Source organism: Amia ocellicauda, chromosome 2 (genome assembly GCF_036373705.1).
Source record: "Amia ocellicauda isolate fAmiCal2 chromosome 2, fAmiCal2.hap1, whole genome shotgun sequence".
Classification (NCBI taxonomy): Eukaryota; Metazoa; Chordata; class Actinopteri; order Amiiformes; family Amiidae; genus Amia; species Amia ocellicauda.
Genome location: NC_089851.1, coordinates 35,395,000 through 35,410,844, shown reverse-complemented (window position 1 = coordinate 35,410,844; position 15,845 = coordinate 35,395,000). Strand labels below are relative to the sequence as shown.

Genomic DNA, 15,845 nt, shown 5'->3' with positions numbered 1-15,845 from the left:
TTAAATACAAAAGGCATTATTTTTTCTGAACATACATAAAATAGTGAAAACATCTTTGAAAATATTTTTAAAATACATTTTCTATATGAAATGTATGAATGTATAAGCCTGACCATAAATTCAGTGTATTACATACAACTATCAAACATAGGGGTCATTCGGGGTCTTCTTTTGTGATGCCATATCCTGTTCATAGTTGTCTTAAAGTGATATTACATAATAATGCTTGTGCCATTTTCGGACAAAAGTGTTTTTTGTTTTTGTTTTATTTAATAGAATACATTTCACATAGCACTGTTTCACAACTTTTAATAATGTATAAGCAAATTAACATACAATTATGCCAAACTATTTGATTAAGAATTGTATTGTGTAAAATAACCTTTTTACTACAAATGTGTTCACTGCATATATGTTCAGACGGTTGCACCACCTGACATTGTGGGGCTTTGGAACATCAAAACTCAAAAAATGTATTATATTTAAATAAAATGAAATTGCTTCCATATAAAGTAGATATCATATAATCATTTTATACATTACATACTTATTTATAATAATGGCTTCAGACACAAAACATGCATGTCATGTCATTGACCCAGTTACATAATTTAACCTATTGTTTTAATATACATATATATATATACATATATATATATACATATATATACATATATATATATATACATATATATATATATATATATATATATATATATATATATATATATATATATATCAAATATATAGCTCATATCAATAGTTACCTAACAGGACAAGAATATGAGGAGGTGGCAGATAATTACTTTTGCAGAATCTGGCTCATCCCAATTCCCATCATACAAAACATATCAATATTAGGATCTTTCTTTCTGAGAATCCTGTCAACTTTGCCTTTATTTAAATGGAATTAAAATAATCAAAATGTCTACCTCAGAGGTGTACTTCATAAACTGTCAAATGACATGCTTCTATTGGCACAGTGTCTTTAAATCAGCATAGCATGACTTGTGAACCTAATGAGTTTAATGAAGAAAATATGGGCTCAATTTGTTCATTTATATAATGAATAAATGGTTAAAACAATGACACTCGTAGGGTGGCTGGTTTAGAATTGGTGATAAAAACATTTTATTTGGGGGGGGGGATAATTTCAATGTCATTTTGGGATTTCAAACTTATTTTATCTTACTTGTTGGTTTGTAACACTGATTTCCTGAGATAAAATATCTATTGAGCATAAGTTAAATGATCTCATGACCACAACATAACAAAACCTCTTTATTTTATTTGGTCTTCAAAGAGCCACTGTTGTAGTTATTTTTGTGGATTGGCTTTACTGGGGAGACATCACAGAGAAGCCATGTTAAAGTTTCATGAGGTACTGTACTTGAAAGTCTATAAGTCTAAATATAACCACATTCAAGATCCTTCCAGGGAAAGTACATGAATCACAGTCTCAGGTCTGCTAAAATACAGCTCATCCCTAGCAGAACCACACACGTGTGTCCATGTTTTAACAGCAAGAGTATGGAAAGAAAGAGTCCATATTTTCCACTGTGTGGAAATACCTTACATTAATAAAGATTTTGTTTTCAAAAATGTCACCTTAAGCACTTCCTTTAATACGTCAGCTTAATGGGTCTGCTTAATATTTTCCAGAGTTTCTCAAGTCAAAGCCACACCGGGCCAATTGCTTATAACAATAGAACATTTGCAATAGAGTGTTAATCAAGAAGCATTTAAAGTTAAGCCCAAAGAGGGACTGGGAATGTATAGTGAAATACAATTAATAGAGGGCCATGAGGCATACTTATGACTTAAGTGTTTGCAGCAAATTGTAAGATCCCCCTGGGGTTCATTCATCATGTCTTACTTCCTTTCACAACATTCCCATTGTGAGCTAAGCCAAGAAGCCTCAAATATTTGGGCTGGCACTATCTCAGCTGATGTGCAGAAGACACTGGTGAAAGTGAATGAAATGTTTTGTCATCTCATTCACAAGAGCAGTAGATCTACATGTCAACCATGAAATTCCCTATACTAGTTGTAAACAAACAAGCAAACAAAAGATAATACAATCCAAATACACAGTTCTGTTCATCATAGCCAGCAATAATATTGTAACAATACCCTACTGAAATCCATAATCAAAGCCAGAATATCTATTGCATAGGCTCAAGACTACAGATGTGCTCACTACAATGTGTCAAGCTGCAGACATTCAAAAGCAATCTCCATTTCCAAAACAGTACTGGAAAGTAACTGTAATCATTAATGCAAACACATTGCAAGCTGTTTAACACGAAAATAAAATAGGACTAAATCATCTTCCTGTACAATATTATTTCTCACCAGTTACATAATTCACTGTATGTGTTCCTCAGTCTTTTTAGTTGTTCATTTCAGCAGTTGTTTTTCAATACTAATGAGCTACTCCAGAAAAAGTGAGCTTACGTAGCCAGGAAATATAACATGGCTTTTGCGCTCAACTAAACCATTGTATTAAAATACATTTATATATACACACACTTATTTTAGGTCTAATAGGAAAACCAGACATGTGGAGGCATTTATGGTCTATAAAATGTAAAAGAAGGTTTACAGAAAAATGTGTAGTCAATGCAGTGATATTGTGGAAATCAACCATTCGATTGCATTTTGAAGTGCTGCTGTTAAACGCATGTTGGTTAAGCCAAGTGTCGGAGCACTTCAGCTCAAGACTGCAATTATATATATTTTTTTGTAATCCTTTCAAAAATGCGTTACCGATGATGACACTGAATGGAAAGTGAAAATGGACCCGGTAACTTGATTCAGTTCAGCGCACCAGACTGCACGTGAAATGCAATCAAGCCTGACCAGTTAAATAATGGGACTGATAGGAATAAAAGTATTTTGCCATTCAGAGAGTGGGTATGATGTTTGCAATGTGCTGGTTGTGGTGCATCTGCTTCGGAACCTCAAACACTAAAACGTGTGAATTCTGACCCAGCTGCTGTACGACTTACAGCAAGAACGCCACAGAAGGTAAATTCCTCCCAAACCTACTGCTTCCCTTCTGTTCTACACATCCAATGGCAGTAGCAGTTCCCAGCACAGTAGTACTTGAGAAAGTAAAGCTGCCAAGTCTAGTCATCATCCTCAAAAACAGATTGTTGGCTTGGCCATCTCCTTCCTAAGGACAGTTGACTCATTCCAGGGGATCTCACATCTGGGAATTGTGTGAAGGTTGAAAGACTGCTTGGCCAATCTGCAATCCGGTTCAAAGACCTTTTTGAGAGAAACTAGAGTGCTTTTAAATCAACAAACCAAGCTAGCAACAGGCTTGCGACGGAGGGCTTGTGCTGTGCCGGGGAGTCACAGAAGGCATGGTGGAAGTTCAAGAGAAGTTCACATTTAAGCAGTGTGCGGTGTTCATCCTCTGAGCTAGCAAGAGCACGTTCTGCGATAACCCCAGGCAAGAACTGAACTGCTCAGCCATTCGTGATGCTGGAGCTCCAAACAGCACTTTGCCATTTACTGTGCTCCATCTTGCAAAGGGAAGTGCAGATTTGGTTTACGTTTCAGAAGCAACTGCAGAAGCTGACAAGTCATCTGCATGTATTGTATATGACGAAGGCGTGTCAAGCTTCAGCTCAATGGGAATCCATTTGTTATATAACTGTACACTGGAATCTACTGTGCACAACATTTGATCCTCAGATGTGGTATAATTGAAAGGCTGAGTTGTGAATTGTTCAACAAAATATGATCTTTGTGGTCAGCTCAACACACAATAAACAACTGTTTAGTCGCTATACACAGGGCACATTTTACCCAGCTCCTGGATTTATTTATGTAGACACTGAACAATATATGGGAGGTTGATTAATTTCCAAATCTAAGTAGCAGGCAAGCATGAATGTATTAGGGGGGGCTAGTTAAAATTCTGTGAAACATGCAATTCTGCTATAGACCTCATAAAATACTGCAAAGGTAATGGGTTTAGTTTAGACTTAATTCCTCCTGAAGTTTCAGCTGGTGGTCCTCACTCAATCACTAATTGGCAGCTTCTTTTGAAAAAATCTAAAACACTTCAGACTTTTATGTATCCCGATGCTATTAAGCATTCATTAGGTTGGAGTTACAACGTTTCAGGCATTTCATCTAATGAATGCTTTAACATATGCCTCCCACATTCAATTAAAATCTTTCTATGACTATTTCTTTGTTATATATTGTAATGCCATACTACTTAATGTAAGCTGTTCAGTAGAGAAATACATGTGAAGTACTTCATATATAAATTCTAGACAGAAACTCTGAAGACAAACATGATAAAAGCATTTTAATCCGACTTCACACTGATTTAAGAACAAAAAAAGAGTTCGATATTTTCTTTACATTTGATCCTAATATATGAATTTAACTCTATGCTTTATAGGCAACAATGAAAACGTTTATATGGACATGTATTTAGATTTTTTTATTGTTGTGGTTTATTGATTTATGTATTTGGCTAATATAATAAACGCAGAAACGAATTAAATCTAACTGCATTCCTTACTCCGATGTAACTCCTTAAAAGCAGGACTGTGGTTAATTAAATGGTTAGGTTCCTATGGTAACTTGTGTTTATTTATTTATTAAGTATGTAAATTTGTTACAATTAAACTCGCTGTGCGTTCTAATGTGTAGTACGTGTCACGGTTGCGCATAATAACTCTCCTAAATGAAAAACAACAAAAAACGTCTGTCTAAGCGGATAGCAGAGAGTTAGTAATAGTCAAATACTGACTTTCAAAGAACAAGTTACAGCCGGAACGTTTCCACAATGTAGTTACAACCATCTCTCCAAACCACATGAAGCAGTCAGGGACACACAACGTCTGCTGCGCTTCAGTCCTGCGCAAATGTCTGCGGTTCCCTGGGGTTTTGTGCGTTCTTTGGGGCTGACAAAAAAAAAAAAAAAAAAAAGTTGTGCAAGGTGCCAGAAGAAATATCCCTTTCTTCAAACGGTTTAGATCTAACGGGACCTTTCATTTGCCAGGCAGGTCTGACACAACTCGTTTTAAGCAGGGGTAGATCACCAGTAATAGATGACTATATAATCCCCCATGCCGCGTTGTTAGTGATTGACTAGCTGTGAAATGATTGTCCAGTTTAAGATCCGCACTGCTTTACAAAATCACCACCAACTGGATGTCAGTAAAGGCCAACCACACGTCTCAATGCTGCTCTTCATGTCAGACTCCCACACCGGCTGTCTAACTGATGCTTGTGTCTGATTGCTGCACTCTTTCATACACACTATAAAGAACAAAACAGCGCATGTTGGGACTTTTTACAATATACTGGGGGAGAAAAAAAAAAAAACTCAGTAGCTTACAATGCAATGTTGCTATCGATTGGTTATAGGTGGGCATCTAACTGGGAAATGACCACAGCGCGCAAAAAGACGAATAGAAAGTTTCTGCACAGCACAGAACAAGAAGCCCATCGTTTTAAACATCCTTTCCGGGACATAACAGTACTCGCTGCTATTGCACCTTTGCTATAACTGCCATGCATATCCTAAACAATGCATGAAGATGGGTTTAAAGCGTGCTCCGCAAACAGCCCACTTTCCGCATGTGGCACAGACTGGGCTGGCAGACCTGTGCAAAACGTGCGCGTCATTACCTTCCGGGAGCTGAGCCGCAGTGAAAAGATGGCAGGACCACAGCAGCAGCTGCCACCCCACCGTCCAGCGGGAGAGCCTGCGAGTCAGAGGAGAGCATGTCACTGTCCTTTTCAAGAGCAAAGCCGGGGAAAGCCCAGCAAGAGATGCAAAAGGACGTGCAAGTGACTTACCGACAATGCATCTTCGCTTCAGTGACAGAAAAGGCTGGCGGATCAAGTTTTCTTGCGCATATGTGCGTGTGGCCAGAGTCGCAGCCCCTCTCTCTCTCTCTCTCTCTCTCTCGCTCTCTCTTTCACTCCCTCTCTCTCGCAGTCTCTCTCCTGGCTGCCTGCAGATCCAAATGAAACAAAGGCAGCTTAGTCCTTCAGTGACTCAACCGGCCCTCAACACTGAAACCCGACTCCCCCGACTCCTCCGGCAGACCACCGCCTTCAACTTTCTAACCTCCTCTCCCACCTAAGATCTGCAGCGACCACCCCCCTCCGACTCCGGTGCCTTCCCCCCGATGGCATTTCTTTGAAAGGGTTATTTTAATTTACACCAAGTGACCTTGGGGTGGGAAAAAGAAGCAATAAATCAATTAACTGTTTCGCTGTACAATGTGCTGTATACAGCCACAGGAATATAACTAATGCTCAGTTCACAAGTACTTTGAGTTCAAATGCTTCTCAAATATATACTTTATACAATAAATCGGATTCATGAAAATAAAACTGCAATTATTGCATACAGACTATATGATCGAGTCGTTGTTTGCACCTATTCATTCTGTTCTGTAAACACTTTAAAATAAAACTTACGCCAAAAACATTGTGTAAATTACAATGTAATTATACTACAGCAGCATGTAATAACATTTTGTTTATTTTTCCCATTAAGTATATATTTCTAATTAGTAACAATCGTATTTTGTATTTTATTTATTTATTTAAATGTAAATACACGACCTAAGAGGACCATACCTGGTCCGAACCAGCAGCTGCTGCCCATTATCCAAACATTACATGTTTTCACTTTGACATGGAGTTTAGGTGTAAGACTTTTAATCCTTTACTGCCTCAATCAATTCTGCTTGCGTTTTAACTTATCAACAGCATACCTTCAGTTCCCACACAGGGTTGGGGTTAAGGTTAAGGTTGGGTCAGGATAAATCTCAGAGTTATTTGTTGTGTATACAGAGCAATTCTGGCATCTGTGGTGAAAGCTGTAATCAATTCTATGGGACTTAAAATATAAAAAAATGTAACCAAAACAGTGAAATAGCCTCTCCCCTAATGCATATGGACTAGAGGGAGTGGCATAGTGTCCAAAACACTACAGCACTGTTTCTAACTGAAGTGCAAAACACGATCTACATGTTCATCCAAGAAATCTGGAACTGTTGGAAATACTAGTGTTCTAAAATTAACTTTGACCCTAATCCAGACACAAATCCAGCCATTTATATATTCATCCTTAGACGGACTTAACATCATACCTTTATTAAGAAAAAACAAGGCAGCACATTCAACATGGAGAGCAGTGTTTTCAGAGGAACAGCAGTGTTTTGAATCTGGAATTATGAATGAATGTACTTTGAAAATGCTGCCCAGCATTTTGAACCTACTGTATGTTAGAAACACTACCATAGTGTTTCATAGGTGACGAAAGGTGTGTATTTAGACTGATTTAGACACCTGAACCAGTCAGAAAAAACTAAATCCATGCACAAAGGATATGTCAAGAATCAGAAGATATATATATATATATATATATATATATATATATATATATATATATATATATATATATATATATATATATATAATTAAGTGGCCTACATTTTGAATTTGATTTATACCCAAGATGGTGCTTTGTTTCACGTGTTGTGGAAGGGAACCTTTTCTGGGACTGGATGAATTCAGTGAACTGGTCGATCTACAAGGACAGCCCTAGTATTTCAGGGGCCAGACTTTAGGTCCACACATATAGCATTCTCAGGCAATCCTAGGAGAAAGGACAGTACACAGATACCAAGACAAGACCTGGCATTAAATCAAATGTTTGTCCAATCCGCTAATAAAAATGTACAAACCAGTATTCAGTAGTGGCTTAATTTATTGTCAGATGCTTCATTCTGCTACTCATAAACATACATACAATCATGTTAAAGTTTGTAGTTTGCAATTAGTAGGTGGGCAGTTTTAATTTAATTCAGCCTAAAGTCAGAATACCTGAACTGTAAAGCAGTGAGTTTCTTTTTTCTATTCTACTTACATTGTAATGTTCAAAAGACAGGTATTCACTACTGATGTGCTTTAATTGTCCTATTTTTCCTAAAAGTCTGCAGTACATTTAATTTTTCATTAATTATATATTTTTAAAATGTATACATTTATTAATTAAATTGAACTACTCAAAGGGTCATCATAAAGCAAACCAAAACAAAACCCCTCGTTGATACAATATAGAAATACCCCTCTAACATCACAAGGTAATGAGCATCTTAATGCTCTCCTGCCCAAGCTGAACAGTTCAAACAGAGCTGGGATTGTCAGTGGAAGGAAGGCATGTGTCAGGAACATCAAGCAGAGAAAAAAGCCATTGGCAAAGTTTACTAATACGTGCACATTTAAAATAAAGTTCTTCATTGTTAGGTGATTAAGTCAACTGGAAATGATGGCTTAACAGGATCTAAGTATTATAATTATGCATGAGTTGCTCTTCCCCAATAATTAAGAATAACTTGGGAGCCACAGTTTAAATAGCATACTGCTTGATTTTAATGCTGTAATACAGTGCTTCCGTATTGTTAACTGAAAGTATGGTGCATATTTTCCATTACAGAGCAGTAATGGATATAAAATGCAATAATTCCAAATGAATGAATGGAAAATTTAATGGTAATTCACTACATCTGTACTTCTTAAACTGGGGTCTAGGAATCCGCAGGTCTCTAAGAATCCACACTGGACCGTGTGAGAATAATCAGGAAACTATTCACCACCGAGATCAATACATTTTAATCCACACTACTTGCACTGTGCTCCATCAAGTATTATTGCTATGTAGATACTGGTAGGTTTGACCGTCGTATCAGTAGAATGAACAGACACATGCACAAGTTCTTGCAAATCCTGCGATCCCAAAGTTGACTCTAAATACAAGCTTGACTTTTACTGAGACAGTCTTGTAAATTAGGTAGATTACATTATACAAATAAATAAAAATATGAAATATTAAGAGTTCTATGACTAAGGGCTCTTTTTTAATTGCTGAAAACATGTGTAAAAGCTATGAAGTAACTGTGAAGCACATATCAAATCAGCTCTCAAACTGCACTTCCTTCACACACTGTCAGTGGACAATGCAGTGTCGGCTGTAAGTATTTGAACAGAAGCCATGGCATTTTGCTGGTGGGTGGCGTATTGTACTGAGTTAAGCCTTTTTTTTTTAACATGACAAGGCTTCTTACACAAAACCACAAAAACAATTGGGAGGTTACAGTTTTGCCTTACTGTGTCACACATAGTTGCAGGCTTAACATTGTAGATTAAGCTTTCAAAGATAAATGGGAAAGCTGAATAATTTATTCATGTCTGTGCTTCCTTTACCACTAATTTATAATCACACAAACTATTTTCTCTGTCTGGTTCCATATATAAAGTTTCACAAAGGCTATAATATCTAAAACGATTTCTTTTTCATAAAAATACCTATTTGACCATGGATGTGTATGTACTGGTCCTGTGAATATAGTTACCCCAATAGAATATGTTCTACTTTTAAACTTTGTATTGTGCTTATAACATCAACCATATGCAGAGGAGAAGCTTTCAGCCACCTGAAGATAACTATCTGAATATACAATATACAAAAGACGTAACCTTAGAACCTTGTGTGGAGACACAATGCGTCCGATATGTGTCCAGAGTGAATGCCAAACTTCAGAATAAAAGGACAGAGTGAAACACATATGACATAGTCTCCCAGACATGAACCTTTGGGTTATATTTGAAATCAGTGTAACTATTTTGGGAAACCCAGCCCAAAGAAAGCAATGGCCTGAGCCCAAGAGGCAGGGTAGGGTCAAAAACCACAGAAGGCCGTTACATTTCTGTTTGTCAGTAATTCCAAGTCCAGGAAAAAGGAAAAAGGCTGGAAAAACTTACTTTATGAACACTTGAATAAATAACCTCACCTTAGTGTATCTGAGGAGTGTTAACACCATGAGCACAGTTTGCTCTCTTCATCAGCTAAAGAAAATCCAAATGCAAAACAATGGGAAGGGAAATCACCTGATCATATAACTGGAAAAAAAAAATAGCCAATAACATTACACAAGTTTCAAAGTGTACCAATAGAAAAATGGGTCCCACTTTAGAGATCATGACTGCAAAATCCAAAGTAATTAATGCATGAGTAGTACAGGAATAACACCTGGAAATCTCATTCCCTTTATCTCAAGTCTGCTTATGATTACTTGCAGAACAGTTACAGCTTGGTTTAGAGTCAGGGATAGGGATAAGGTTAAGGTTTTAAGGTTTATAAGTGTCTTCAGCATCAGAGCTCAGAGGAAGTTTCTGAGATTTCCAGGGTTCATTCCTAATCATACATTCATCCATTAGTACTTTTGGTTAAGATCCATGAACCTTTCAAGCTAGTAAGTCCTGCATATCCCTCCCTCTTTCAGGAAATTGCTGACTAGCCTTACTTGGTCAACTTTTGTGATCAATTTTAAAGAATGTTGACCAGTGGTTATTGGAAATAGCAGGCTGAGAGGATGAGGGTGCCATAGGTCCATGTTAGGGAAGTACACCATTGGGTGCTGAGTCACCAATAAAAATGTGGACTCCCATAATGACTCATCACACTGCTAATACTAACCAGAAGGGGATCTGTAGATTATCAGAATTTAAAAACAATGTAATGTCTGTCATAGTGAAACAGATTGAAATGGCGAGGACCCAGGTGTGGAGTGCAAGCTGGTCAGGCAAGAGGTCAAGAGCCGGCAATCAGGAGTAACATAGGAAATCCAAGAATCACAGTCTGAGAAGCAAGCAGGAGGTCGTAAAACAGGCAAACTGAGCAATGCGAGCGATCCTAAAGAGTCACTGTTGGGAGAAAACAGGCAAAGGGTTGTACCAAACAGCCAAACGGTCTAACATTTGTTTTGCGTGGATACTCAAAACCACCTTAGGGAAACCAGCGGTTGGCAAGGGATTACTGTACATGGTTTTCCTCATCACATCATTACGTTCCTGAGAATCACACAATTCAGGACAAATTAATCCTGCCGGAATTCCCTAGGTTATCAAAGAGTACTTGGCATACATAGCACAGTAACTCATGTGAAGTGGGGGTTAAACTATTTGAGCACAAAATGTAATGGTAATTGTTAATTTCTCATTGTGTTGCCTGTGGGATTTGATCACTGCAAGAATCACAAGAAACTCCCATTACAGCTATGCAAAAAGTGTTGGTTCTTTTGTCGGACTATAGATATGTGTTTACCTCAACAGATCATTACGGCAAAAGACCAGTATCCTAACATGGGGGATTCAAATGCTTTCTTAGCTGTATAGGAGAGACATCACCCTTACAGGCTCATCTGTACAATGAACTCTGTTACACTTGTGGTACCTAGAAAGGGCAAAGGGGGTAGCTTTGTAAGAGAAACATTTTGTTTGTGATGGGCCTCAATTACTTTCATTGCATGGCAATCATGTAAGCACAAATACTTGCCATATCTCTACTAAGATAACAATAAAGTATTTGGCAAGAAGGTATTTGTAGCCAGCTTTCAATGTCCAGAAATGCAGCTCTTGGCACTAAGAATTTACAGTTGCAGTCCATAAAGATAACCATCTGTTTAAAAGGTTTCACTGCTTTTAATGAAAGGAAAACACACATTACTATGCAATTATGGAGCCTTGTTGATATAGAATTGTATATCCACTTTTGTATATATCAATACCAATATTAATCCTTCTCATGTTTAAAATACAATGTAAAAAGACTTGGGAAATTATACTCAAAATAAAATATTCTAAGTGCACATATCTTCTTCCCTGTAGAAGATGAGTGCATAGCTGACGTGGTAATTGTTCGGCAATAGGATATTTTCTTCAGGAGTTTATCATAGTTTTCCCATCAGCAGTTGTCAATGATTCACCCTTAGGCAAAGATAACATCTCATGATCCCTTTCTCAAGCCTATTCAGGAACAAGGCTAAAAGGCCAGACACATCATCAGTGGCAGACAGTACAGCTACAGTACAGCAGACAGGAATGTAGAAGACAAACAAAAAATCCAAACAACAAGGTTTTGTTATACTGAGAATTAACAATTTTCCATTCAACAAAGAGACTGACCATCGAATGCATGCAACTGATAAATTTTTTTATTGTATTTCTATTGCATATTGTATGGCAGCTTGAGCAAGGTTCCAACTGTCCATATATTATTTGTATATGGAAATTGCAGGCCTTACCACATTTTTGACAATGTCATCACCTATGGGTGCTAGGGGTGACCACGTTAAACATGACTATGCCACTTATTTGTTCACAAGTGAAGAGCTCATCACACAATGTAAACAAGTCCTTGTGCAAAGATGCAAACGAGGAAAGTCTCTGTACAAAGATAGTGAATTAGTCTAATAATATCTGTCTCTCTCCTCAGATGCTGCAAAGCACATCACCGCAATGGACAGTGCCCACAGCAGGGGGAAAGGCAATCAATATCCTCATTCCAACCACGAGATAACAGGGATAATTGTTCCCTCAATACAGCTGTGTTTATGCTTTGTTCATTTCATTCTACAATGCATTTATAACTTTGGTTTCCAGTTCCAACCTTCAGGAGCCTCTTGCCATCTGCTTGCTCTGTTGGTTGCTTCCACACTGGATCCTCCGGTCCCGTCCAGTTTCTCTAATGATAAGTAATCCACAGTATAAGTGATTATTCACACAAGCTGGATCTCCGCCGTACTCCTCTGCCTTTCCCTCCTGCCCTGGTCTATGGGGTTTGCTGTGACTCTCTTTCTGGCTGCTCTGCACGCTTGCTACCTGTGCCGAATGAATCCTCCTGAGAGAGGAGATTTCCAAGCTTTGATAGCCGATTCACTGGGTTAGGGGGACAGGTGACAACGATTGATTAGATGACAAGGGGAAATCCACATGGGAATGTCTACCGGTGGTGTGTGCCCAGCAATTTACCAATAATCCCATCACCCAAATAATAATATAATTAGACAAATATATCCACAATCAAACCACCAGACAACAACCACTAACTAACATTTATCAATCAGTGATAAATCAACCCAATAAGTGATTAATGCCATCACGCACCACTCGTGACAGCTACATCCACTCACAGACCGTCTCAGATTTTCAATCACACAAGCATTTTAGAGCTTCAGATATTTTTACTGGTGGACGTCAACTTGAAATACAATCCAAGTCAGTTTGAGGTAGGGTCTGCTTTGCTTTCAGCCACATAACAAGGCATCAATGTGTTGACTAGTATGGACGCAAACGGCTTTTTTCTATATGTATACTCCGCAAGGGGTTGTGGGCTGGCAACAGGAACCACGGAGTCAGGCTAGAGACGTGGTCAAACGGGGCAGGTAATAGGTCAGGCGGTCAGGCAAACAGACTAACGAAGAGAATCAAAGAATCAGAGTACAGGAATACAAGCAAAGGTCAATACACAATGAGGGTCAGAACAAAGAGGACAATGCTCAGTAATGATACTCCAGAGTAATCAAGACTTTCCAAAGAAGTCTGGGAATAAAGGGGTTTATATAGTGACGGAGAGGGAAGAAGCAACTGGGAACAGATGTGTGGAAAGCTGGAAAAACAAGACTGAATTTGGGATGATCAAAGTGAACGGCAATCCGAGGGGCATCAGTGACCTCCTGGTGATTCCAGGAAGTTCAGGTTGAGAAAATAACAGTACCCCCTCCCCACGGTCGTCTCCTGACGCCACAGCATATCTTCGTAGGGAACGACCACATGGTCGAGGCGCAGAACCCTGTGAATCTCCTGGATGAGGGAAGGATCCAGGAAATCGGACCTCGGGACTAAGGAGTGTTCATCAGGTCCATACCCCTCCCAGTCCACCAAGTATTGTATGCGCCCCCTTCTACGACGGGACCAGAGCAAGGACTTAACCACATAAACTGGACAATCCTCCAAATCCAGAGGACGAGGAGGAGGAGGGGATGGGCATGGGTCAGTGGTCGAATGGATGGACTGTGTAGGGTCTGCCACCACTAGTTTTAAGAGCAACACGTGAAATGTAGGTGAGACCTTGTAGTTAGGGGGAAGTTGCAGATGATAGGCGACGGGATTAATATGGCACAGTACCTTGAAAGGACAATGTAGCAGGGACTTCCTGCCCATGTTAATACTGTAGAGCTGGGTGCCTACATCAATCTGCCTGTGTTCTCTGCCTGAGTATGGCCCGCTGGAGGTGGGTGTGTGCTGCCTGTCATACCTCTGCTCTTCGATGAAGTCATGCATCCACTTCCGGGATATTTGTGGGCTCCTCAGACCAGGGAAACAGAGGTGGATGGCTGATTACCAAGGACACACTGAAAGGGAGACAGACCTGTGGATTGCATGATTAATGATTTCTGGGCATATTCCACCAAGGCAAATACCTACTCTAGTCCTTCTGGTTATTATTACAGTACATGTGCAGGAACCTACCGATTTCCTAATTTAGTCGCTCCATCTGTCCATTGGACTGGGGATGGTATCCTGATGAAAGACTAATAGAGATGTTAAGAGCTTAAAAGAACTCTGCCCAGACTCTGGAGGTGAACTGTGGTCCTCAATCAGCAATGTTTTCTGGAAAACCATAAACTTTAAATACCTGATGAAAGAGGATTTCAGCTGTGTCCAAGGCTGTGGGGAGGCACTTCAGGGGAATGCGTTTGCAGCCTTTGGAGAATTGGTCTACTACTAAAAATAGTAAGGTACTACTGTAATAAAGTCTATTGCAATGTGGGACCAGGGTCGATGTGGAATGGGAAGAGGTTCTAGAAGTCCTGTTGAGAGTTGGCGAGAATGTGTGCAGGGTTTGGTGGATTCCAGGATGCCCAGAAACTGGAGTGCAATGTAGCCAGTGGAGGAGTCAGGAGCGCATGGAAGCCAGAACAAAGGTGTAGGAGGCTGGACAATTAGGAGGAGCCGGGTCAGAGATTAGAATTAGAGCAATGAACGACGCAGGAAGGTGCCAGTATAGATTCTGTGGGGACTGGAGGAGCTGAGGAACCAAATTGACTAGAGGGCATCTGCTTTAGTGTTTTTTGAGCCAGGCTAATAAGACAAGGTAAAAGCAAACTAGATGAAGAATAAAGCCCAATGGGCTTTGTGAGGATTAAGTCTTTTGGCAGCACATGTATATTCAAGGTTGCAGTGTTCTGTTAGCACTAGAAAAGAGTGTTGGGTGCCTTCTAATCCATCCATCGTTTCATAGCGAGAAGTTCACAATTGCTGATGTCATAATTTATTTCTGAAGGTGACAGCTTTTGAGAGAAGAATGCACATGGATGCAGTTTAGAAGGTGTGCCATGACATTGAGAGAGCACTGCCCCTACTCCTGATTCAGATGCATCCACCTCAACAACAAAGGGAAGAGAGGAATCTAGGTGTTTCAGTATGGGAGCTGTGGTGAACAGAGTATTCAACTGATGGAAAGTGTGCGTGGCTGTGTCAGTGCAGAACAGACTACATGCAGTCCCCTAAGAAGGGAAGTTAAGGGAGAGTGTACAGAGTGTGATTAAAATGCCAATAGAAATTTGCATACCCCAGGAATCTTTGTAGTTCTTTGACAGTGTGGGGCTGAGGCCAATCAGTAACCACACAAACCTTTTCCTGAACCATATGAAAGTTTTGTACATCTATAATGTAGCCCTAAAAACAAATGCACAGGAAATGAAATTCAGACTTCTCTGCCTTTACATAGAGTCCATTATTTAGAAGACAGCGCAAGACCTGGCGCACATGAGCTATGTGTTCTGAAAGGGTCAGGGAGTATATGAGAATATCATCAATGTATACGATGACACACTGATTTAAAAACCCTCTCAGGACTTCATTCATGAAAGCCTGTAATACAGGGAGCGTTTACCAGACCAAAGGGCATCACTAAGTACTCATAATGACCGCTAGTGTTGATAAATGTG

At 39.3% G+C, this 15,845-nt stretch overlaps 1 protein-coding gene across 1 annotated transcript in view; it reads right to left on the bottom strand.

Annotated features, from left to right (window-relative positions):
• Nucleotides 1–6,085, bottom strand: part of col15a1b (collagen, type XV, alpha 1b) — a 93,555-nt gene extending 87,470 nt beyond the window's left edge. Inside the window, exons 1-2 of the mRNA XM_066723359.1 lie at nucleotides 5,836–6,085; nucleotides 5,665–5,741 (exon numbers count right to left, since the gene is read on the bottom strand). Of these exons, the coding sequence (XP_066579456.1) occupies nucleotides 5,665–5,741; nucleotides 5,836–5,846 (88 nt within the window). The 5' untranslated portion in view covers nucleotides 5,847–6,085. The remainder of the gene's footprint in view (nucleotides 1–5,664; nucleotides 5,742–5,835) is intronic.
• Between the last annotated feature and the right edge of the window lie 9,760 nt (nucleotides 6,086–15,845).